This window comes from Arvicola amphibius, chromosome 12 (assembly GCF_903992535.2).
Source record: "Arvicola amphibius chromosome 12, mArvAmp1.2, whole genome shotgun sequence".
Taxonomy (NCBI): domain Eukaryota; kingdom Metazoa; phylum Chordata; class Mammalia; order Rodentia; family Cricetidae; genus Arvicola; species Arvicola amphibius.
In genome coordinates, this window is record NC_052058.2 from 150,400,370 (window position 1) to 150,426,267 (window position 25,898).

At 47.9% G+C, this 25,898-nt stretch overlaps 1 protein-coding gene across 1 annotated transcript in view; it reads left to right on the forward strand.

Moving 5' to 3' along the window:
* The window catches only part of Abhd2 (abhydrolase domain containing 2, acylglycerol lipase), an 88,859-nt gene that overhangs the window by 31,431 nt on the left and 31,530 nt on the right, over positions 1-25,898 (forward strand). Inside the window, 2 exon segments of the mRNA XM_038313595.2 lie at positions 23,948-24,123; positions 24,731-24,898. Coding sequence (XP_038169523.1) covers positions 23,948-24,123; positions 24,731-24,898 — 344 coding nt within the window.

The following is a 25,898-nucleotide window of genomic DNA, read 5'->3' on the forward strand; positions in this document are numbered from 1 at the left end:
CAGCAGGTGCTGTTCACCGCTGTGCCACCTCCCCAGCCCCTCAGCTCATTCTCTATCCTGTCACCTGCGCTCTCTTCCTAACAAAAAGATCTATTGTTCTTTTATCCACCACAAATAAAAGCCTGGTTCTACATACTGTGCACACTGTGTTTGTCAGAAATGTGCAAGATAAAGGCACTTTTGCCCTAGTGTGCCAAGGAACTTTTAAACAATGAGACATACCCTACCAGGAAACCCAACACCGATTCAGGTGGCTCTGGTAGAGCAGTGGAACGCATGGAGTTCTTTTCTCTATCAGAAGAATGGAGGACTTCATATATAAACATCCACTCTCCCGCAGTTTCCCTCCTGCCTCTGTTTTGTAAGACATTTCTTTTGCAATACCAGTGCCAAAGCCTGGGCTAGCCTGCCTCCCCATGCCAGCCTGCAAACCCTGGGCTAACCTGCCTCCCCATGCCATCCTGCAAACCCTGGGCTAGCCTGCCTCCCCATGCCAGCCTGCAAACCCTGGGCTAGCCTGCCACCTCTATACCAGCCTGCAAACCCTGGGCTAGCCTGCCTCCCCATGCCAGCCTGTAAACCCTGGGCTAGCCTGCCTCCCCATGCCAGCCTGCAAACCCTGGGCTAGCCTGCCTCCCCATGCCAGCCTGCAAACCCTGGGTTAGCCTGCCTCCCCATGCCAGCCTGCAAACCCTGGGCTAGCCTGTCACCTCTATGCCAGCCTGCAAACCCTGGGTTAGCCTGCCTCCCCATGCCAGCCTGCAAACCCTGGGTTAGCCTGCCTCCCCATGCCATCCTGCAAACTCTGGGCTAGCCTGCCTCCCCATGCCAGCCTGCAAACCCTGGGCTAGCCTGCCTCCCCATGCCATCCTGCAAACTCTGGGCTAGCCTGTCACCCCTATGCCAGCATGCAAGTCCTAGGCCAGTCTGCCACTCCTATGCCAGCCTGAAAACCCTAGGCTAGCCTGCCACCCTCATGCCAGCTTGCAAACTCTGAGCTAGCCTGCCACCCACTATGCCAACCTGCAAACCCTGGGCCAGCCCCTCTTAGGTAAAGGTTTGTAGCAAGTACAGCTTATTTATAGTGACTCTAGAGCTGAAAAGAATTTCATTATCTTGGGTTTAAACTCCTTAATTCCCTCTTGTTCACCTACATTCCAGATGAGATTTAAATCCTTCCGTCCTCTGCTGAACACTAAGCCTGTGTCCTTTTCAGAGGCTAAACTAATTGCTAAGAGTCTTCACTTCATTGCCCTGATTTTATCCATTCCGAGAGCTGTACAAATATTTCTTGAGACAATGTAAGAGGATCTGCAGTGTCCCGATGCGCTTGTCACTTAGCTCTTAGACCTTTAGAATGTAATTACCTGGAACTCTTGAAGATGAAACACTCAGATTGTCTTTATCGGGACCAAATGCTGATGGGCAGCCTTGATTGAGGCTCCTTCTTCTTAAAGGTTGCTTGTGCACACAGTTCAAAGAATCCTTATCACCATCGTACTGTCAAGGCAAACAAAGCAAAGCAAAAGGCTGACCCTCGGATGTTGTCCTTCCTTACAAGGCCAGCCAGTTTGCCCAAAGCTGGCAGGTATTCGGTGACGCGGGACTTTCTTTTTCCTTCCTTTTGAGACAGGATCACATCACGTAGCCCTGGCTGGCCTAGAACTTACTGAGTAGCCCAGGCTGGCCTTGAACTCACAGGGATTCACCCGCCTCTGTCTTCTGAGTGCTGGGATTAAAGGTGTGGGCCAGCATGCCAGGTGACATGGGACTTTCCATGCTAATACTGAAGAAGTCTCAGATAATCGGGATGGGTTGGCCACACTGTTTCTCGCTGTCTTCTCTTGTTATAAAGTGAGGCTGTTTGTTTTAGTGTGAATTGCTTTGCCAGTAACTAGTTTAAATTTTCCTCTTAGATGTTTCTTCCCCTTCTCTGTCTGTGCCCTGGTAGATATTTATCCAGGAGCAGGCTGACCAGGACAGGAAAGGAAGGCGCTGCCATCTTTGAAGCATCTTGCCTTGCTTGACTTGAGCTGGGTACCTGACTTGAGCCTGCTACTGAAGTTACCTGTGCCTGTACCTGGGACCCAGATCGTAGCTCTTTGTGACACTTCTGTTCCTTCTTTCGGAAATTGCCAAAGCCTGAAATATCTAAAGAGGTTCAGAATCTAAGAATTTTCATGATCCCTCCATTTTATTTAAATAGAGGCTATGTCACTCAAGATAAAACAACCAATTCCAGCTTCCCAAACTCCTCCCTCTCCCACTTGATCCCTCCCCTTGAGGCCCTGTTCCTCAAGCCTGATCACGTCCTTCAGGGCTCCCCTGTGCCTTTAGAAATGCAAAGGAAAAGCTGTACTTGTGAGTCATAGCATTTGGCCAGCTGGTAGAGGCAAAAAGATCAGGAGTTCAGGGTCAGCCACAGCTACAAGAGACCCTGTCTCGAAAGGGGGAATGTGCCACAGTGATACCTTTACTCCGTGTCAAACCCAGTGCGGATGCATGGGCAAGAGGGCCGGCTACTGCTGGGGCTCCCGTTGCTAAGTAGGTGCTAAGTTCTCTTAGTGCTGGCCTCCATCTTTCCCTCTCTCACACTACTTTCCTTAGACTTCATTTGCCAGGCCTGCCTGGGACCACGCCCACTTCTCAGGTCCTTTCCGGTGTGTATTTGCCAGAAAACTGCTTCAGGATCCAGAAGCAGAAACAGACCTGCTTTCTAGGAAGCCTGAAATTGCTAAATATAGCGGGCTTTCATCAGCATCTCATGTTTTATTGACCCCATGAATTTAGTAGTTACCAATTTTATAGCAATCTGTTCTTCGCCGCCTGCCTCTCAGCACCTCTCTCCTCGCTACAGCGGGTAGTGTACACCGTGCCACCAACAGTGTGTGTAATTGAGACAGAAATCAACTTTACTGATATGTTCTAGGGGTAAATAGGTGTGATTTCCAAATGTCCCGCTAGCAGTCATCGGTGACGATGAGACTGAGCATTGTTCCCTTTCGGCGTTTGTATTTTGTCCGAAACGTCCCAACTTCTCCCTCTCCCACTTGTCCCCTCCCCTGGAGGCCCTGTTCATCAAGCCTGACCATATTTCTTCAGGGCTCTGCTGTGTCTTCAGAACGCAAAAGAAAAGCTGCGTAGGAGTCATGGCACTGGGGAGGTACACGGAGTGCGTGGTTTTGGAAGCCTCGTGTCCCCAGCAATGGAAATAGCTTTCCTGTACATAGAGCCTTGGGGGAATGGCTTTGAGATCAGAATCCAGAGGCGGTGAATGTAACTACTTATGGGATGCATTCTCCTGGGCTTGCAGGGCAATCTGTCGCTCCACAAAACCCCAGTAAGTTCTACTCACATACACAGTTCGTGTTCACCCGTAATTGGATGAGGTAGACCCAGCGACTACTGCTGGAAGTCCTTTTTGCCACAGAGCCTCTCTATAGAGATCTTTGGCTACCTGATGTGGCGATCTGCCCTGTCACAGGAAGTTCATGGAGATGGAAGGGAGGCAGGCGTGTGAGATGCCCTGTCTCCACCCGGGTGAAGGGTCTGGCTGAGTGTGCGCCCCGACTTTAGGCTAGGCGGCTGCCCCTGCTGAAAGTCTGTAATCTGAAACATTTGGGGCACTCCTCTCAAGGTCAGCAACTGATGGAGAGCCATCTAGGCTTCCCAGGAAGGGTTTCCATAGTGGTCTTGGTTTTTTCTCGTGACAAGAAACACGAAAATGTCCTTCCAGCAAGCCCCTGAGCAGCTGTGTTCAGTTGAATCACGCAAACCTGAACATGCTTTCATGTTTGAAATGAAAGATTTCAATTTGAAATGAAAGACTCTGAAGTCTCTCGTTTATATATTGTGTGTGTGTGTGTGTGTGTGTATGTATGCACACATGCAAGCACACCACACGCCGTAGCACCCGTTCTAGAGGACAGAAGACAGGTTGCAGGAGTCAATTCTCTTTTCCCCGCCATGTGGGCTCCAGGGGTTGAACTCGGGTGGTCAGATTTGGCAGCAAGCACCTTTACCTCCTGAACCATCTTGCTAGCCCCAAATCTTTATATTTTTTTCAGAGTGAAATTACCAAGCCATACTTTCGTGGGCTTTTCCTTCCTTGGTTTTGAATAAAGGGAGATATTTTTCTCTAAATCTAAATAAATAGAAAATAACTAATAGATAAGCCTAGTAAGATCAGTAATATCTATCTGGTAATCTATTCTTATGGTCTTTTCACTCCACCCACATTCAAGATGCTCCTTTTCCTTATCTTCACCTTCTCGGCCCATCAGCGATCCTTATCCCCGGCCTTTCTCTATAGCCAGTTCCTCTCACCTCCCCCTTCTTCTGTCTGTCTCTGGCTCTTCCCTAAGGGCAGCAGTGTACTGTAACTCCCTGAATGAGTCTTTTCATCTCCAAGTGTATTCTTTCCTTTTGAAACAAGGTTTTGCTCTGGAGCCCAGGCTGCCCTAGAACTCACTCTGTAGCACAAACTGGCCTTGAACTTGGGGCAATCCTCCTGCCCCAGCCTCCGAGCCCTGTACTTGAGTCACCAACTGCCCCACCCTCACCCCCAGAAGCTTGAGAACAAAGACCGCCTTAGAGGTCTGTGTTCCACACAGCTGTTCCTTTGCACAGAATCAATTCATGCTGGTGTTTATAGATTTCTGGAAGGAACATAAACTATCTGAATGAGTAATTTCAGGCTGGGATTGAGGAGGCAAGTGGAACCTTAGTACCGTATGTTGGATGAAGGGTCCTGTGTGATCTGCAGGACTGCTGGGCTTCAGATAGGTGGGACAGCACTGAGGTCAGTGAGGACACCAGCCAGTGAGACCGACCGACCGTGGAAACAGCACTCTTGCAGGAAGCCGGCTTTGTCTTCCAGCAATGCGTTTTACTCAATCAGACTTGTCCTGTGCCTCCAACCGGCATCCAGACTAAGAAGGCAATTGCTTTGCTTTGCTTTGCTCTGACTCCATGGGCCCTCGTGCCCCCCGTTCCCAGTGCCATGCTAGGCGCTGACTGTAATTTCCAAAGATAAACTTCACCCTGTTCAGTTAGCATCTGCACCTGTCACTTTCTCTGCCCTTTGTCCGTTGTGCTCTTTGGTTTTGTTGTTAATGAGCTTCTGATCACACTCCTCTCGGCTCTCCACCATTGCTTCCTGGCCAGGTCGTATGCAAGGTCTGGTGACAACAGCTGCCTGATTATACCCACAAGGCCCATGTCTGTAGGGGAAGAAAAGGAGGTCAGATCACAGGGAGTGTCACTTTCCCAGACAGGACTTTGGACTCGTTCCACACTGTGGTGGGAAAGGGAAGTATAGGCCTTCAAAGCAGAAGCAGGGGAATCTGTGGACGCTGGAGGAAAGGCTGTAACGTCAACACCATAGAGCAGCTGAAAAGGAGTAGACAGGGCACACAGGCAAGCTGCTCTCTCAGGGAAATCTTGGGGGCTTGTCTGCGCAATCGCGCAGAAGCGGGTATAACCAGGACAGTATTGCTCAGGGGCAAACAATCCAGGATTCCAGTTCAGCTTCAGGTGGGGAGGTTTCGAAGGTTACCACAAGGCAAGGCCAAAAGAAATGCTTTGGATTGCTGGCTGCGGTAGAGTAGGAGGCAGGAAGGGGCAGGAATGAACCACAGGAAGGCAGGTAAGAGGAGGTGAGAGCTTGGAGGATCGGGAAAATCAAAAAGGAAAGCTGTGGAGACGACGCCGAAACCTCACAAAGAGCCAGAGAGGAGAAACGGAAGATGCCAGTGAGCTTTCAGACTCTGAAAAAGAAAGCCAGGGGTGGGGTGGACTAGAAAACTACACTAAACTGGGGGAAGGCGTTCCCCAAGGCTGAGAAGTGGTGCATAGGCACCTGGCAAAGGAGGACATCTTGGAGTTGTGAGGACAGAGGTGAACTCGCCCTGGGGTTCCTGTGAGGCTACCTGGGGCCACCTCTGGGCCCAGTGGCAGGATGACTTTACCTTGCAGAATCTCGATTTCCTTATTTGTGAAGCAGAACAGTTGTGGTTGTTTCCTAGGATCGATAAGAGGAGGAAAAAGAGAACTGTGCATGAAGTGCTCTCAGCGCGCCGGCAGTGTGTTAGTAACCACAGCCGCCGTTAGGGCGAGCTCCTCATAGGCGTGCTGTTCTTCGGGTCAGATGGCAAATGGCGTAGCATACTCACGTCCATGTGAGTCTATCTGAACGGTCAACAAGACCTGTATGGGTAAGCTGGGTAGGGGAGGCCTATATAATTTCTGGAAGAGGAAATACAAGTAGCAAATAAGTAATGTTTAGCCTTGGTAATGTGGAGCATCAAAAGAAAATGAAGTGGTGTTTGATGCTCATAGGAAAAAGTATCATCAATATGATATTAATTTGTTGTTTTTATATCTGCGGCACAGTAGCTACACCTAATCCTTAAGCTGCTGACTGTGCAGCTGCCCACCCCCCCTTCCCTGCCTTGCTGAAACCGCAGCCCGGGGAGGGCCTTCACATCCCCGCTGCCGCCTCAGCTGCCTCCATGGAGAGAGACAAATTTTGTTTTAACCAAAGTCTCTGTCCTCTTATTTTACCAGTAAAGACTCAGGAGCCAGATGCTAGGGTGAAAACCTGCTAGCTCAGAGAGGCCGAGAAAGCAGTCAGCTGACCTTCTCCTCCTCCAATGTTCCAGAAAGAGCTTCTCTTCCACTGTCCTGAACTAAAAAGGACTGCCAAACTCAAAGTCCCTCCCTACTACTTCTATAGGTCTCTCCATCCATCTTCCTGACTCCCTCTTACTCTCTGTCTACTTCCTGTCAACTAGCTGCTTGCTCCGCCTCCTGCCCTATGGTGATTTTATTTAACCCTGTTTACAATAGACAGAAAGCTCTTGGATTAGGGATGTGTATTAGGGCTGGGCCACACCACAGCTAGAGGCAGGTTTTCCAATAAATAATGCAATCTCAGGGTTTTACAGTGTGACCAAATATCCTGCACCATTAATTAGACATGGGATCAGTCAAGATCGGCTAGTCTGTGCCTTGGTAACCTTTCCTAGGTCTCAGAGTTAATATCGCACCTTGCGGTAGCTGTTTACTTCATGGCAGCCGGAGAGACGGGTGCTGCCAATTATAGTCCCGCTGGGACCTCAGCTGATGGAAGATGTTATCCTAGCATGTGCCGGGAAAAGGAATTTGGCACCCTACACAGCTGGCTCCCTAAGACCGTTTCCCAGAAGTTGGCAATTCCCTTTCCATTGACTGTAGCGATGCTCTTTGGCCATGCCTGACTTTAGAAGTGCAGCTTACTGGCGCCCAGAATGGGAGGCGCGAGGGCCGCTAGGATGACTCCGTCCAGTAAGCCTGATGGCCTGAGTTTGATCAGGGCCACGGGTGGGGTGGGAGAGAACTGACTCCTGCCAACTGCAAGAGACTAGCAGCTGCTGAGGTGGGGAGGGGGCACCAGGTCTATATCAGCCTCCAGAAGGTCCCCAGACACCAAGTGGTTCTAGAGAGGTGGGAGGATTCCCCCTTGGCGGAAACTGACCACCCCAGAAGAAAAAGTCCCAGAGATGATGATGTTTGGGGATCGTCTTATGAGATAGCAGGAGCCCCCAGATTGGGAGGCCTGCCTTTCTATGGGTGGAGCACATCAGCTTTCTGGCACCCCGTATTTCAAGGAAGCGGAGAGGAAGGACACCAGCCTTGACCGTGAGAGCTGAGGTAGGCAGCCAGCAGCAGGAAGGAAGGAGCAGCGCAGAGGCTCAGCGACAAGGCACGATTGTATGTTTCCGTGGCACTGGCAGCCAGGAACGAGCTTTGGGAGCAGAAAGGAAGTTTGTTAGAGGCTCAGTAAATTTGGAGATCTCTTTCAGAAAGAAAAAAAGACAAAAGAGAATGGATGGGAATGGAAAGGAAAATTGTGAGCATCGGTCCAGGAAATTTATACAGTCAAATAATATCGGTTCCTAAAGAAAGAGCCGGGAGGGCTCCCGGGGAGGGGATGGCAAACTCCTGCCTCATAGCTGGCCCAGAACTGATGCTCAGCACCTGACCTGTAGACCTTTATTTGTGTTTAATGTGTCAAGAGGGGGAGACTCTGCTTTAGTACAGTTCTCTAGAACATTGTTATCGGTGTGGCTTTGTGGTGCTTTCGCACACTATGGACAGGAGGTCCAGTGCCTCCACTCCTCGGGGAACTGCTCACAAGGGCAGAGTTGTTGCTGTTGGAGGAAATGTTTTCCTGCGCTTTGGGAGAGGGTTGTGTTTCAGCAGGGCTGACCCACAGCCGTCCTCAACAGGGGCCTCTTTCAGCTGCACTGCAAGCTCCAGGGGCATCATTTCCTCCCTTCTGGGTCTCTGCTTGCGGCTCACTCTGCCCAGAGAGCCGTGATGTCCCCCAGCCTGCTCAAGTGTACATCTTGCTTCCAGAGTCCTCTGTCTTTATTTTTTTATCTTACAAACAGAACAAGGGGCTGGGGATTTAGCTAGGTGGTAGATCTTGCTAGCAAGTGCTCAGCCCTGAGTTCGGTCCTCAGATCCGAAAAACCAACCAAAAACAGCCTCAATGTGCAGTCTGCAATGACCTGAGTTTGCAATCTCCTGCCTCAGCCTCCCAAGGGATGAGATCACAGACACACACCACCACACCCGGCTCTTCTCCTTTCTTGCTGGTCCTAGAGGAGTTAGTTTCCTCTTTTGATGTGTTAGTTGTTTATCAGTCCTTAAATAGCTCAGTCATTTCTGCTTGCGACAGCTGTCTTTTTGTTTTTGTTTTTGTTTTTGTCTTCCCATGCTTCACTGAACATTGTGCCTTTACACACACCAGTGTCTGGTTGTGAAGAGGGCTATTGTTAGAACAACCTGCCAGTGGTTGCCTTCGAGCCATCTTCCTCCAACCCCAGGTGAGAGAGCCAGCTAGCCTCCAAACCCCACAGCAGTCAGGGCTCTGGGGCTTACTGGGTATTTGCCAAGCTTGGTGGGCGAAACATTTCTCTCTGTGGTTTCACTTGTATTTCTTTGGAAAGGGCATTTTTTTTTCAATGCATTTAAGAGCTTCCTTTTGTGTCCTTTCCTGCTCGCGGCCTCGGGCCATTGCCTCATGGCCACTGGCTGTTCTGGTCATCCTAGAGCTCCAGCTAGGCCAGGGAATTTAGGCCTTCGGTGATAGGAACTGCAAGATATTTACTCCTGGCCTGTCATTTGCCTTTCAACCTCTGTGTATTGCCATGCAGAATTTTGTAATGTACGCGTAGTCAATTTTTCAGTAGCTTCTCCTGTGCCTTGTGAAACTTCTGCTTTCCTCAGGAAGGTAATCCTTTCTAAGAAGAACTCCTCCTTTGCTTCAGAGTCTTTAAAGATTCTGAGATTTCTTCCTAGCCCATGGCCTGGTTTTTATTTTTATTTTAAAATGTTGGGCCCTTCTAGAGTTCATGTTTCTGTGAGGTACAATGTCAGCCTACTTTTTTTTCTAGATGGCCGTCCTCACCCAGAGGACATTTATCGAACAATCCGTCTTCGCTCATATTTTCAGGATTGTCTCTCTCTCTCCTCTAAGTTTCCTGTATTCAGGAATATTCAGCGACCCTGAACAGGCACCGTCTGCAGGGCTGTAGTTTAGCAGAGTGTTACGTGGGGGGCTCCTCGTTTACGCTTCCTTTCCATAATTCCACTGACTCCTTGAATGGTATCTTTCCATAGGAGCATTTAAATGCTTTTATTCAAAATCCTATTGTTTTGATTGTGCACCTGTTAAGTGTATAGACAATGAAGGGAGGAGCACACGCTGTTCTGCGGATGTTTCCAGTGTGGGACTCTTTTGCTCAAGTCTACTGAGCCTTGGAGAGCATTAGGACCCTACCTTCCTAATCTCCATCTCAGGACATGAACTCCCTGGGAACAAGAATAGAGTAAGATTCTGAATGTGGCTTCCATATAATGACTTGTATAATTACTGACAAAAAGCACAATTTTCATTAAATATTGTACGAACCCTGTCTTTTGTCTAACATCATAACTTGTCATCCTTTGAGGTTTTTTTCCTGCACGTTGAAGGAAGGCAACATGTAGTGCCAAGTGCTGATGTCAGATGTCAGCATTTAATTTTTGCAGTCATCTTTTAATTTTTGCCTTTATTTCTTTTTTATGTATATGATGTTTTGCCTGGGTGTTTGTCTGTGCACCATATGTGTGCAGTACCCAAAGAGGCCAGAAGACGGCGCCACATCAGTGGGGCTGGAAATACATTCGATGGTGAGGCACCATATGCATGCTGGGAATTGAACCTGGGTTATCTGGGAGAACAGCCAGTGTTTTTAGCTGCTGAGCCATCTTTCCAGCCCCTTCTCAAAGCCATCTTTTAATTTAGCTGTTGGTAAAAAATGGTCCACGTGGGTCACCCAGTAGTTCCACAGTTAGATGTCCCAGTTTCCCCCCCAAGGAATAATGGCAGAAAGGATGGGACTTCCCACTTCTTATCTCTCCTGCCTCCAAAGCCTGGCAACAGAAGTGGCCTGGTCTGGTGAAGCAGCCAAAGGCAATACTGGATTAGACAGGGAGTGTGTCTTGGCACTGTGTGTGTGTCCTCCAGACAGGAGGGCAAGTCGCTGGGGATACGAGGACATAAAGGTGTTCTCTGTCCTGTGTGTCCACATGTGCCCTGTTGGCCCAGTCCAGGCAGGTTCATTTCTGTTTTGTTTTTAATCGTAATCTCAAATAAGAAGGTTTTGCCAAGGTGTAACATGTTTTCACCTGAAGTCTGCACCACACCGAATCTGGGGCCCTCGTGCTTGGTGCCGGGCAGCCTTGTTCCTGGAGACTGGAAGCTTCTGCCCAAGGTTAGGCCAGTCATCTGGGACCCCTCACTTTCAGGCCTAGTCTTTAGGGGAAGCCCTTTTTGTCCAGTAGAACCCTGGAGCCTGTTAGCATCACCTCCCTTTGTTACATTAGAATCAAAACAGAGCGTGGGGCACACATGCAAGAGAGACGGTGCGGGGCTCTGTAGTCCCGTATGTATTTTGTGGGGTCAGATAGATTTAACATGTCAATACAATCCCAAGGGTTTGAAATTCTTTTGCTTTGAATTTAGTGGGGGGGAAAGTATGGCTGTTTTCATTTTAAGTTATTTTATTGTCATTCACGGGCCTGTTCTCCTCAGCATTCCTGTTTAATAAATAGTTTGCCCGTGGTGCAGGAGGGATCTACAGATGTGCTCGCTCAGCCCAGACCCCCCACTCCCACCCCAGGCTTGGGAGCCAGTTGCAGAGACAGAAGATGATTTCCATCTTGCCAACTCTGGCTCCTCTTCATTTCAGGCAGAAGCAGAATCGTTTCTGGGTTGGAATTTTCCCGTGCTAATCCAGCCAATCCGGAACAGAACATTTAGCAAGGATGGGGAGGGTCTAATGAGCGGCAGCTGCTCAGCGGAGCATCTGCTGCTGCCCGCGGGGCTGTGCTGTAGGGAGGAGAGTACACGCTGTGGTCCTGGGAACGGGCATCTGCAACGCTGCTGCTCAGAGATAAAGGGCCAAGGTGTTTGTTCCAGAGCCCAGGATGGATGAGTCCTTCTTCATATGAGCCGTGCCTCCCAGGAGGACTGGAGAGATGTTCCCCTGCAGGATTCCTGTAAAGGAAGGGCTTCTGGGGATGTTCTAATGTAGCAGGTTGAGGCCCAGGGCAGTGGCCCTGCCACTAGTGGAGAGGCAATCAGAGAGGGAACCTGGGGAAACTGGGGAGGAGAGAGGCCTCTGGTCTAGTCAGAACCTTGCAGGTGTGCTTGCACACACACGGTGGGGGGGGGAGGGGGGAGAGGAGAGAGAGGAAAGACAGAGAGAGATCAGTTTTGCCCCTTCAACCAAAGCATGACTACTGTGTGTCCTGCCCCCAGCCAGCAATGATTTAGCTTGGTGGTTTATTTTAGCCCATTAAAACAAGGAAAAATGCTTCCCCAAACTAGACACCTGCCACCTTTCTAAAAGTTCCATCTCTCATGACTTTCTGGGGTCTCCTTAACTCTGGAGGGAGACACTGGTACGATTTATTAACATTCTGGCCTCATCTTAGAAATCGGACAAATGTGAATATTGAAGTAATTACCGTGCCATTATATTTCTGCAGGGAAAACAAAATAAAACTCCACTGCCAGTCAGGGACAGGTTCAGTGGTAGAAACACGAGGACCAAAGAAATGGCTTTCTGTTGATTGCGTGGGGAAAAGCCCCGTAGAGAGGTCCTGGCAAACTCAATTCTCAGTCTGGAGCCACGTGATTTCAAAGTGCATTTGACAGTTGATTAATGTGTTGTTGCTAATTTAACTTCTAGTTAGGGGGCTTAGTGAGCCTTGAGTATAAACTACAAGGAAAGCCATGGCCTGAGTCACACGCATGACCCCCATCTCTAATACTGGGAAATGCTATCACTATAATTGTTGGGGAGATAAATGCTAAGTGTGTCCTTGCCTGGCCCTTACAGGATGCTCAGAATGTTCCTACTCCCTGGAAACCTCAGACTCCATCTTGAACTGAAAACTTCTTGTTTACAAGGCTGTACGCCATTGCCCGCCATCACGCTTTGCCTTTTGCCTCCTGAACCCTCTTGCCCACATCCCTCTGTGACAGCAACTTCCTGGTAAACTTCATGAGTGCCGAACTCCGGCTCAGGTCCTGAAAGGACCCTCGCTTTCTTTGTGTGCTTGTAGCGTTCACATTTGTTGAGTTTTATTGGGCAATCACGGTAATCCTGATAGCTCCTTTGGCCCGGTCCCAGCTGCCAGTGAACTAGGTCGGCATTCTCAGTCCACGTGGCTCTGACCTTTGGTCAGAATGTTTACCTTCTCTGGGAACAAATTTTTTTTTCCTGAATGGAAAACTTGTTTTTCTTTCCTGAGAGTGTGCACAGAGCTGAGTGGGCGCCTGCGCACTAGACATTCTCTCTGGAATCAAGGGAGCATTAGCGTTTGTGTACCCTAACAGCCCCAAACAGCCCCAACTGGAACTCTGGTATCCTGGCTCCCAGCCGCAGAGGGACAGCGGGAAATGATAAGAAAGTGATGTGGGACGTCCCGTGTGGTGGCTCACACCTTTAATCACAGCGCTTGGAGGCAGAAGCAGGCAGATCTCTGAGTTCGAGATCAGTCTGGTGGTCTACAGAGTGAGTTCCAGGGACAGCCAGGGTTACACAGGAGGAACCCTGTCTCAAAAAAAAGGGAGGGGGAGAAAGAGAAAGAAAAGGAAGGAAAGAAAGAGCAGAAGAAAGGAAATTAAAGCCATGTGCTGGAGAGATGGCTCAGTGGTTAAGAATATTTGCTGCTTTTACAGAGGACCTGGTTAGAGTCCCATCATTCAAGGGTGGCTCACAACCGTCCCTAATTCCAAGCTCTAGGGGAGTCAGTACCCGCTGTAGAAACTAGGCATGCATGGTCCCATAGACCATACATGTAGGCTAAAAACACACACAAAAATAAAAATAAATACATCTTAAAGAAACACCAAACAATAGACACAATAGAGAGATTTCTCTTGATTTCCTCTGCTTTTGGGGTCTCTAAGTGTTTTCTGGACTTGAGTTCTGTAAGACGGGAAGCCTGTGGGCCAGAGCACAGAGAGCATTTGTGGAACTGAACAAAGCCAGGGCCTGTGGTCTCTGGAGACTTCCTGGGAGGCGCTGTGGTTACAAACGCTTCCTCAGGACCTGCCAGAAGAGCTGCAGGGCTGGCATTGTGAGGTCACCGTTCTGAAGAAGATGACCATCCATTTTGCCTGCTGACCTTTCAAATCAACTCGAGAGTGAATTCTAGATGATCCCAGAGGCAGCTGTGGGCGCCTGGCAGAGGCCTGAAGACACTCAGTGCCGGGCATCCTGCTTGCGCCCAAGGCCTTTGAGTTTCAGCTGGGAGTAATTGCAAAATGAATTTCTTACTTCTCATTAATGTCACAATATTTAGCTATTCCTTGGCACACTTTCTGGTACCCGGTGCGGGTGTGCGTGATGTATATTTAACTGGAGCAAATCCAACCAGACCAAGAAAGGAGGATGGGGACACAGCGCTGTGCTGTATCCCGAGGTCCTGCGCTCCATCCCAGGCACTGCCAAAACAGAAAAGTAAGAACCCACATGCAGAGACAGCGTCATTCCTGGTGGCTCTTCCGCTGGTATTAGCATCTGGTGGAACAAGAGCCTGCGTTGCATGTGGGTCCCTCTGGCAGTGCCAGGCCCTTGTCTTCCCCCACCGGGAGAATCTGTTGCTCCCTCCAGTTTAAAGACGCGTCTCTGTGTTTTCATTTCTTACATTTGTTTATACAACCTGATGCCAACCTGAAGCCACAAAGCCATCTGTGCTTAGCTACAGGATCAGCCATCTGCCCAGCACTGGGGACCTGTCTGGGCCTTCACTTGGAGAGGCGGTGTAAGTCTGGGTTCTGGCAGCACGGGCCTGTAACCCCAGCACCAGGGGGGCTGAGGCAGGAGGATCCAGACAGTGACAAAAGGACAGTGTTCTTTCCCAAGAGATGCCCGGGATGTGACGGGGTTAGAGTTGATAGCTTCACCTTAATTGATCCTCAGCTGCAATTGAGTTGTGACCTCCACATTAAGTGCGAAAGGGGACATGGGCAGAAAGAACAGACCAGAGTTAAAGTGGGGCTAGAGGGACCTGCTCTGGAGTGAGTTCCCTGTTTGGTGGGCTGTTGTCTTGTACCTTTTTTTGCTGAAGCCCGCAGAACTGGAGCTGAGTGTGTCCTTTCTCACCACTCATGCCAGCTCTGACTTAGATGCAATCTTTTTCCGGGGGGCCTCAGTAAGCGGAGGTGCGGGTTGGGAAAGGACTAACTGCTAGGACTCTCCATCAGTGTTTCCTGATGGAGACACCAGAGCCAGGCATGGGTGGCCACACCTTTAATCTCACAGCACTCTGGAGACAAGAGCCAGGGGGGATCTCGAGTTCAAGGCCAGCCTGGTCTACAGAAATTGAGTTCCAGGACAGGCTCCAAGCTACTACAGAGGAAACCCTGTCCCTCAAAGAAACAAAACAAAAAGCATATTGACCCTAGAAAAGGCACATGCAACATAGTTGTTTGTTTGGGTTTTTGATGGTGATTTTTTTTTGTGGGGTGTTGTTGTTTGTGCTACATGCTGGGGGAGTGTACCCAGAACCTTGTACTTGAAAGGAAAAGCCTCTATCTGAATTACATCTCAGCCTAAGCTGGAGGCTGTTGGCCATGTACAAAAACCTCGCTTACACTGGCGTGTGCCACTACTATTCTTACAGACGGTGAGTGCACTCTCTGGAGAAAGCCCCCTTCCGCCTCCTCATACCCAGTTATCATCCACACAAGCCCCGCATGGTGCCAGGGCCTCAGGTGAACCCTCGCTTCTACCGTTGGCACGCAGTATGGCCCTCCAAGCTTTTAACTCGCTGGCCTCAGGGTCCCCATGGAAAGCAGGCAGTCAATTCACAAAAGTGACATCAAAGCCAAATGAGATCATGCACGAAAAGGACTTTGAAAACCTGTGAAGGGCTGTAGAAAAAGCTTTACTTAAAATGTTCTCTGTTCAAAGAGATAGGTAAATAAATTCAGGATTACAGAGCCATGACTAGCATCTGAAACGTCTCCCATTTCCTTTGCTCAGGGGCTCGCTTTGTTCAGGAAAATCCTTAATGTGTGTTAAGTCACTAAGAGTTTGGCCCAATGACACTTCTTTGCTGTTGTACAATTTTGGTGGCTTTTCCTTGGCGTGAGTCTTATTCTTGCAGGTGACTGGAGCATGGCAAGTGTTTTCTTCTATTTCTCTTTGAGAAATAATGATCTGTATTCTTCCCTTGCCATGGAAGAGAAGGAAGACTCCTCAGCGGAGCTTCACAGGGATGGAGAGATGGCTCGGTAGTTAAGAAAACTGCCTGCTCTTCCAGGGGACCAGGTTCCATTCCCAGCACCCACATGGTGGCTCGCCGCCTTCTGTAACTCCAGTTCCAGGGGATCCAATGCCCTCTTCCAGCCTCTGCAGGCACAAGGCATGCATGTGCACTTGATGCACAAAAATACAAACATAGCAAAACACCCAGACACACACACACAAATAATAATGGGGAAAAAATTCAAATAGGGAATCTTGCAATATTGCTCAGGCTACCCACAAGCACCAGTATTTACATGATTCCTTAATCTCAGCGCACAAATAACTGAGACCATAGACGTTTGCTTTGCACCTGGCTAAGAGTTTTCTTTGAGAAAATATTGTCTTCCATGAGGCCCCAGCCTACACAGTACAGGCTTACTAAGGAATGCTTGGGAGTGAGAGAAATCGTCTTCCCCAGGGAAATAGCACCCCAGCTGGTTATCTCCAACACCAGTGGTCAGCTCCAAAAACATGCATACATGTAACACTACACAGACTTATATTTAGGATATATATGTATATACATATATATATGTACATGTGACATCAGTTAATGAAAAGGGAGGGGTACACGGAAGGGTTTGAAGGGAGAAGGGAAGGGAGAAATGATATAATTATAATCTCAAAAATAAAAAAGGTAAAAAAGTTAAACAACATTAGAATGTTTGTTCTTGCTCAAATCATCTATATATTTTCAGAGTGAGTAGATTTGATTTTTCCATTAAGTATTTTATACCTTCTTATATGTTAATAGGTGGACCCATGCACATAATGACAAATGTATCTATTTGGAATTTTCTTGTTGAGCTTGTAGATAAATAATTTAAACGGAAACACATTTCTGGAACAAATTCTGCTAAACCAATTCAATACTATGACATACATACATACATACATATATCATATTATATCTATATACTATAATATATATCGTTATCTGGGTCATTTTTATTTGTTTTTAAACAAGCTTGGGATCACTGATCATTTTAGCTTTTTGAGACCTAGTTTTCCAGACTGGCCTCAAATTTATAGCAGCCCTAGCCTCCAGGTGCCGGGACATGTTCGCCACCAGGTCCCGCCCCAGTGATCAGCTTTTGCCCATAACCACACATCAGAACTGTAACCTCAGGGGAAGTAGGTTCTCCTGTGGCTGCTAGCCCCACACCCAGTGCTTGTGCACAGCTGTGGAGGTCGAAATGTTCTTAAGAGTATTCGATTCTCCTGCCAATTTTTAAACACGCACAGAATTGTGCCGCATGCAGTTCTGATTGATTTCATGTGGACCTGGTTCTTTTTTCCCCCCAGTAATAGCCACTGTGATTTGATATCATTCACTATTTGGTTTTAAGATGCATTTAGGGTAAAGGTAGAGACAAACCTAGGAACTGGGGGTAGGAAATGGCTGGAGTGGGATGGTAGGGGAATCAGCAGCATTGGTCACAGAGGAAGCCACATCAGAATCGGAATGAGATGTCGCTTCACACCCACCAGGAGGGCCGGGATCTTTAGAGGTCTTGTTTGCTTGTACCGGAGAGTTGAACCCAAGACCCCACACACGCTAGGCAAGAACTCCATGCGTTATATGCCCAGCCCCTTCGTCCCATGTTTTATTTTAAGACAGGGTCTCACCAAACCTGCTCAGGCTAACCTTGAACTTGGAATGTAGCCCAGGCAGGACTTGAATTTATGCTCTTCCTGCCTTAGCCTCCCCAGCAGCTGGGTTACTGTCATAAACCACTAGGCCTTCCTTATAGTGTATATGTAACTTATTTTACTATTATTATATTATTATTTGCAGGTATGTGTGTGGTACACACAGAAGCTTGTACACAAAATGCTCATAGCAATTACTATTATTCAGAGTAGTCAAAGGTAGAAGCCACCCAATACCTGTGAAGTGCTGAATATGCAGACGAGTGTGGTATGGCCAAGCATCTCTCCTTATCTTCTCTCCTTCCTTCTTTCCTGGGTAGGGTCTCAAGGTGCCCCCTGCCGACCTGATACATGTTTCTTTCCTGATGTAGCTTACTGAGAGTCAGGTTTTGCTGCTTAGGCTACAGTGCCCAGAGACTGGAGAAGAAATGACACAGCAGCTAGGAGTTGGTGCTTCGCCTCCAGGTTGGTGGTGGCGCACGCCTTTAATCCCAGTACGTGGGAGGCAGAGGGTAGGTGGGTCTCTGAGTTTGTGGTTAGCCTACAGAGTAAGTTCCAGGACAGTTAGGGCTACTACTCTGTCTTTAAAAACACAACAAAACAAACAACAACAAAAAAGCCCAAAACCCCAGAAAACAAAACAAGAAAAACAGACAATGAAAGAAGAGTTCTCGGTTGTTCTACTTCCAAGAAGGGGACCTGAGTTTGGTTCCTAGCACCCATGGTTAGCAATTCATAACCATCTGTAGCTTCATCATCAGGGATTCTAATGCCTTCTTCTGGCCTCCATAGGGACCCATACACATACTGACATATATTCTTTGTCTCTCACACAATATGAATAAACAATCTTAAAGTGTCCTAAATAAAAACTTAAAGTGTCCCATCTGATAGACACCTAAATGCCCAGGAGTGGCTGCTATGGGCATTTGGGCCCCCTGAAAAGCACTATCAGGGGCTTGCTGGGATTAGGGGACTCAGTCTCAGGGGATATATCCAAAACTGCATCAACCCCTAAATTGGTAGAGAGCTAAACGAGAGCCAAAGGGAATAACAGCCACCACTGAGCTGTTCAATTTACAGCAAGGGATCCAGGTGATGGGGAGAAGCTGGTCACACCCTGAGTTAGGCAAACAGAGTATTAATCAGCTTTATTTCCTTTCATTAAAGATCAGAAACCATCTGCCCTGCTCCATCTGCCCCAAGGGAGTGTGTGCGCGTGCGCCTTGGCGGCATGTGGCAGGAGGGGGTTCCAGGTTTTCCCCTGTGGTCTTTCCCATTGGGCAGTTTTGTTAGGAAAGCCAGATGTTGTTCTGATAAGGACAGGCTGGCCTCTATTGCTGGGGTCTAGCTCGTTTCTTAGTAACGAACCTGATTAACCACAGGCCCCAGCACAACAGTGGACACAGCAGCAAGAGGATAGGGGAAAGGAGACATTATTCCTGCTCTGTTAGAGATAAATATGACCATATGCTCCAGCTCCTGAGAACAGCTTTTAGCAATATGCATGGACCCCATGCAAAGCAGGGTAGTCCAGCTGCACACTCTAACCATGTGGTCAACTGCACACTCTAAACATGTGTCAGCTGCACACTCTAGACCATGAAAAAAAAGCTCTAAAGCTTTCCTATGGACCTGGGGGAGATGCGCCATGTTTTACCATGGGACCTGGGAGAGATGTGCTGCGTTTTTACCACGGGACCAGGGGGAGATGTGCCGTGTTTTTAGAGGAAAGAACTCAGGCAAAGATTGTCTATTAACCCCACAGTATTATAAGTTTGATATGTTTTCAATCAATCTTCTTAAAGTTTCTCAGGAATTCAACAAGCTGATCATATAATTTATCTGGAAAATGAAATAATTGCCAAGGAAATTGGCAAGATAGTGAAGGCCATCTCGAACTCTCATGCTCTCGAAAGGTCCCACAAGCTGTATTTATTAAAGCAGCCATACTGGCGAGCGAATAGACAGACGGATGGATGAGATGGGGTGGAGAACAGAGGTATCGCTAACTGAGAACTTGGTGTATGTTGTAGATGATGGTTGAAATCAGCCTGGATGAATGGACCGTTTATTATTGTGCAACCCATCTGTTAGGAAGAGATGGATGGATTACATCTTCATATCACTTAGAAAAACGAGGGCCTTTAAGGGCCTGTAATCCCAGCACTCGGGAAGCAGAGGCAGGCGGATCTCTGTGAGTTCAAGACCAGCCTGGTCTACAGAGCTAGTTCCAGGACAGCCAGGGCTGTTACACAGAGGAACCCTGTCCTGAAACACAAAACAACAACAAAGACTTTGAAGTCAGAAGTGGGACAAGTATATAATGCCAGCCCCCTGGAGATAGAAGCAGGAGGATCAAGAGTTCAAGGCCAGTCTCAACTACAGAGAAAGTTCCAGGCCAGCATGTGCTACACAAGACACTGTCTTAAAAACAAAATCAAACTAGAAGAAGGAGGAAGAACCAAAATTTAAAGGTTTAATTTTTTTAAACCTGCCAAGTTTAACCACAAAATATAAAAAGTATGTAAAATCAAAATAAACTTTTCTAAGCATCTTGATGCTCACCTGTAGTCCTAGCATTCGAGAGGTTGACCAGGCTATATCTAGACCATCTCAAAAGCAAAGTGTGAACTTAAAGCATACAATATAATAAGGAAACAATTATAACACAGATGATAATGTCTAATAACAGAACTAATAAAAATACAAATTAACAGGAAGAAGCAAAAATATAATAAAAATAGACAATATAAACAGGATTCACGAAGAAAAATAAAACTAGTAGGAGACTTGAGTCAGGAAAATACAAATTGAAATGAGAAGCACTTGTGCACTTACTAATTTGGAAGCATGTGTATGTGCCATGCACACCTGTGCTGGTCAGAGGACAACTGGCAGCAGCCATGTGGGTCCCGGGGATTGAACTGAGGTCATCAGGCTTGGCTACAAATGCCTTCGCCCTCCAGATGAACTCACCAGCCCAAGAGGCAGCTTGTAAATGCATATATTACATCAGCCTTAAACATGTTGCTATGAGGTGTCCATTAACGTGGCCAGAATGTGAGACAGTAACAATCCAGTTACTGATGAGGGTGAAGACGCCAAGCAAGCTCTTAATTGGTGGTCTAGGAATATAAATTGACCCATCTTCTTGGGAAGGAGATTTAGTGTTATCTATAAAACTGAATGTGCACACGTCCTCCAGGGTTGCCCTGGCACGACTCACCTGCTGGGCAGTCAGACTTCCAAGGGTGTGAACCCAAAACCTGCCAGGTCTCTTACGGGACAGGTAGGGCTGCCCCTTCCCCTACACTTTGTCCACCAGCCCGTCCCAGACTGGCCTAGATCCTCTTGGGAGAATGACCTGCAGACATGGGAATGGCAAGTGAGTTAATGGCCACTGTATTTTCAGACAGATTGTCACATAGGTAGTTAGAATCGGTCCTTCCTTCCACAGACCGTGCCAGCAGCATCTCTTCGGTGTTTGCGTGTGTTGTTCAGATGAGCTTCAGAATATTTTATCTTTGGGTCTGTATTTCTTCCATGACCTGGACCATTCTGAATACGGTTTTGATTTTTTTTTCCTTGTGGTTTTTGGATGTTATATATAAAAAAAATATTTTTTAAGTTCAGTGAGAAACCCACCACACTGAACTTACTTCAAAATCACAGCTTTGTGAGCCCTGCTGTGTGTTATGGGGAAGTTAATTAAAAACAGCATTTTATCAGTAGGCAGTATTGTCATAAAATTAAAAATTGTGAGCCTTCCACTGTGCACAGTTGACCTCACGCTATGATTCTAAGGTAGTTGCCTCCCGCACCCCCCACGCTTTGAAGATTTTATTCTACTGAGTGAGAACATCACCAGTTGAATGAGAACTAGTCTCATAGTATCAGGATACGTGCTATCTTTTTAAGCCTAAGATTTGCTAAGTGGGTGGGGTTTTTTGTTTGTTTGTTTGTTTGTTTGTTTGTTTTTGCCATTTTAGCAGATTCTCTCTTGGTGCTTAATGTGGGTTCCTGGCCATAGGCCCTAAGGTAAATGTAGAAGGAGATGTGCCTGCAGTGAGCTCCCTAACTATGGAGCTGCCTGGAGATGAGACAATTGTCCCTGCAACCAGCCCGATTGAGAGCAAGTCCTAAAGACAAGGCCCATTTGGCCAGGAAGGGACCAAGGTGGCTAACCGGGCATCTGGAATAGACTCACCATTCCCCAGGAGGGTTCCTTTGAGGTGAAGTTGAGCCACTGGTTTAGGGGTACTGGAGCTTATGGAGAGAGTTAGGGAGCGCCAGGGTGTGCCCAAGCCCTGGGCCAAGCTAAAGACCTAAGCATTGGAGGGCTGAGTAAGATGCATGTGTTGAGATTCTCTCCATCGGCAAGGTAGACCACTGGACAGTGGATGGTGGGGGAACAAGGCTGGAAGCTAGGAGGCCATGGGAGGCTTTTGCCAAGATTCCGAGGAGGCAGTGTGTCGTGGGGTGAGAGATATGTCATCAGGATATGAAAATCTGCTAGTAGCTAAAAGGAGATTTGGTTGTATTTCTGTCATATTTCCTAAAGTTAAATCATGTTCTAAACACAATTTAAAAGTAGCATATGAAATATGCCTCTTCTGGCTTTGGTATTTTTTGTTTGTTTGTTTGTTTTCAAGTCAGGGTTTTTCTGTGTAACCCTGGCTGTCCTGCAACACAGTCTGTCAACCAGGCCGGCCTCAAAACTCAGAGACCCACCTGTCTCCTGTTCCGATATTTTTCACCTCACTCTACTTATCCCTTTTTATTCACATTATAAAGAAAACATTCCTCCAGTTTTCCTCAGGAGTTTGGCTTCTATGTCCACCCTTCCCCCTCTACGCAGCCCAGTAGCTGCCTGGGGCTTCTGTAAACTATGTGGCTGAGTCTGACATTGTATGCAGCCATTCGGTTGATGTTATTTTCCTAAGGCTGCTTTTTGTTACTATCTTACTCAGCCCTGTAAGTAGGTCCCCTACTTTGCAAGTGCAGCCTTTTCTGCAGGGCCATTTGCACATGCTGGCAAGTGACCCCGCATCTCTTAAACACCCTCCTCTCTCTTCTCCAGCCTCGTCGAAGCAGCAGCCTGTCTGGGGACGGGCTAACAACAGAACTGCACTTAGTTAACTTTGTGTGTATTTAATAGTATGCATACAAGAGTAAGTGGAAATGGAGCTTATGGAACCATCTGGTTCTGAGAGAAATGATAGCTCTGCATGAATGGGCAAATAGGTTAAGATAAATCTTAATAAAACACCCCTGGAGCATGATACAGAGTGAGAGATTGGTGTCACCACTGGTTGTACACTGGAGATTCTAGTTTATGTAGAATGCATGCTCACATGCGTGTATGCGCGTGCACACACAACACACATCAGTGATCAGCTACTGAGTTCGGATAAAAACTGTGAGAGAAACCAAACAGCATTTTCAGTAAACGGGGACCGACTTGTACCACGGCCATGAACCGTGCTCAGTTCTTAGTGGAGCACCCTCTTTCCAGAAGTAACAGGTTTGCAGTTCTTATGTTTCGTTCCTAAGCCACCGTTGACGGGCAGTTGTAAGGGAGGCATCATGCCTGCCTTGGGCGAAGAAGCCTTTGTCCTTCATTAATCCAACAGAAATACTGCTGGCCCTGTTAGCACCTTCCTGGGCCATACAGTAGTGGCTTCCGCCATAACCGAAAGCACTGAGAGGCTCTGAGGAGAGTCTGCCACCCTTCCTGGTGTCGCTGAGGGGCAGCGCTTTTGCTAATGGAGTAGCTACAGCAGCCATGACAGAAGTGAGCATTTACTGAGTGCAGGTGCCACACGAGCCACTTTGTAGTGCGTTGGTTCGTTTGGGATCACGAGGCCGACCCTGTCCATTGCGGGGTGTAGTCCAGAGGACACCGTGTGCTTTCTTTCCGCTCTATCTCAGAAATAGCCCATGCTGACTTACTTGATGCTCTAAATTTGAAATTGGGATTGGTTTCCAAAGCTAATCTGGCGCAGGAGGCATTAATGGCTGTAGAAGGGGAGCTAATGAGGCCTGGAGATGAGGTGGTGAGAATGCTCAGCGCAGTGGCAGAGTGCTCACTCAGCACCAGGCCTGGGCCCCATCCTCTGCATCGAAAAAAGCTAAAGATGAAACAGATTTTGCTTTGGTTTGGTTTTTTTGAAACAGGGTTTCTCTGTATAGCCCCGGTTGTCCCGGAACTCGCTCTGTAGACCAGGCTGGCCTCCAACTCACAGAGATCCACCTGTCTCTGCCTCCTGAGTGCCGGGATTAAAGGTGTGCGCCACCACCTCCCAGTGAAAAGCTAGCAAACTAAAAATCATTGTGTTTATGGTTCGTGTACAGAATGTGTTAGGAAAAGCTTCGCTCAAGGAATATGGAGGAAATTGACCACTCCTGTTTTCCTTCCTCTGCTTTCTCAGATACATCCCACCACTGATCTGGGGGAAAAGTGGACACATCCAGACAGCCCTGTACGGGAAGATGGGGAGGGTGAGGTCACCACACCCTTACGGTCACCGCAAGTTCATCACCATGCCAGACGGAGCCACTTCTACGTTCGATCTCTTCGAGCCCTTGGCAGAGCACTGTGTTGGAGGTGAGCTAGTTTCAGATCGTGGTGTTGGGCCCTAGAGAGAGGGGACACCCATCAGCGGGGAGCAGTGTATAAATGCCTGTGCCACACACTGTCCCCTTGCACTCGGGGGGCGGGGCATGTCATCACCCCAATGACCTGCAGTTTAACCTGTGCTTGCTAGTTCACACGTAGCAGAAGTCAGTACGGAATTATGAGCCCCTTGTGAAATGCTGAAGCCGATTTTTATGATTTATTTAATCTCATTTTATGTTCATTAGTGTTTTGCTTGCATGTATGTCAGATCCCCTGAAACTGGAGTTACAGAGAGTTGTGGGTGCTGGGAATTGAACCCAAGTCTTCTGGAAGAGCAGCCAGTGCTCTTAGCTGAAGAACCATCCTTCTAGTCCTTGCTGTTTTTTAAATTGAGAGTTACTTCTTTTGTTTGGTTTTGGTTTTCGAGACAGGGTCTCACATGTAGCCTTACACTCATGATCCTTCTACCTGAGCCCTTCCTAGAGGGAGGGAAGATTACCCATAATCTCCCATATAATCCTACCACCCCAAACCCATTAATGTCAGTGTTCTCATATTAAATGGATGTATAAGGATCTCTTTCTGCATCTTGTAGATGACGTCACCATGGTCATCTGTCCTGGAATTGCCAATCACAGCGAGAAGCAGTATATCCGAACCTTTGTTGACTATGCCCAGAAAAATGGCTACCGGTGTGCAGTGCTAAACCATCTGGGAGCCCTACCCAACATTGAGCTGACCTCCCCACGCATGTTCACCTATGGTAAGCACGGGACGTGGCCAAGGGAAGCCTCTCTCCTACCCCTTTTCTGTTCTCACTGAAAGTGCCAAATTGCTTCAGCTTCCTGTCTTGTGTTGTAGGTGTAGAGTTTGTGATCATCCACAAGAGATGATGGGGCACATTTAGTACAGCCGCCAACTTGTGCTGGCATTTCTGATGCTGTGCCTTGGGCAGCTTTGGAGGCGGGCAGCCATCCCAGCTCCTAGAGGTTCATAAGGGAAGGCCTTGCCCAGGGTCCATGACTGGTCTGAGGGTGCTGCTGGGAACCAGGGAGATCATGTTTATAGCTGAGCCTAACACCGTTCGCTCTGCCGTCCTGACACCTGTTCCCCCATGTTCCACCAGGCAGGCGAAGATGTAGTGAGGTGTATTAGTGTCTGCCGAAGGGAATCTGCCCACCAGCGGCTTGCTGGATCCTCAAGTTCCTTGAGGACAGGAATAGGCTGTCAACTTTACACAAATGCTACACAAATGCGTGCGTGTGTGTGTGTGTGTGTGTGTGCGCGCGCGCATGCGCACGCGCACGTGTGTGTTTGAGACTCTATATTACAGCCTTGGCTGTCCTGAACATACTTTGTAGGCCAGGCTGGCCTCGAACTCACAGAGATCTGCTTGCCTCTGCCTCCCGAGTACTGGGACTAAAGGTGTGCGCCACCACACCGGAATGCACAAATACTTCTTAACTTTAATAGAAATCTCATTACCCAAAGTTCTCACTTCTGAACTGTTTGTCCTTTTTGGTTTGTTTGTTTGTTTGCTTGCTTTTTCTGTTTTTGAGGCAAGGTCTTACTTGATAGCACAAGCTGTTCTAGAACTTACAGTATCATCCAGGCTAACTTTGAGCTTGCAGTGATCCTCCTGCCTCTGCCTCATAAATGCTGGGATTACAGGTATGCTCCATCATGCCCAGCCCTGTTCACTCTTGATTCTCATTGACTCTCTCTTCAGATTATATATGTGCCCATAAGTAAGAAACACATGC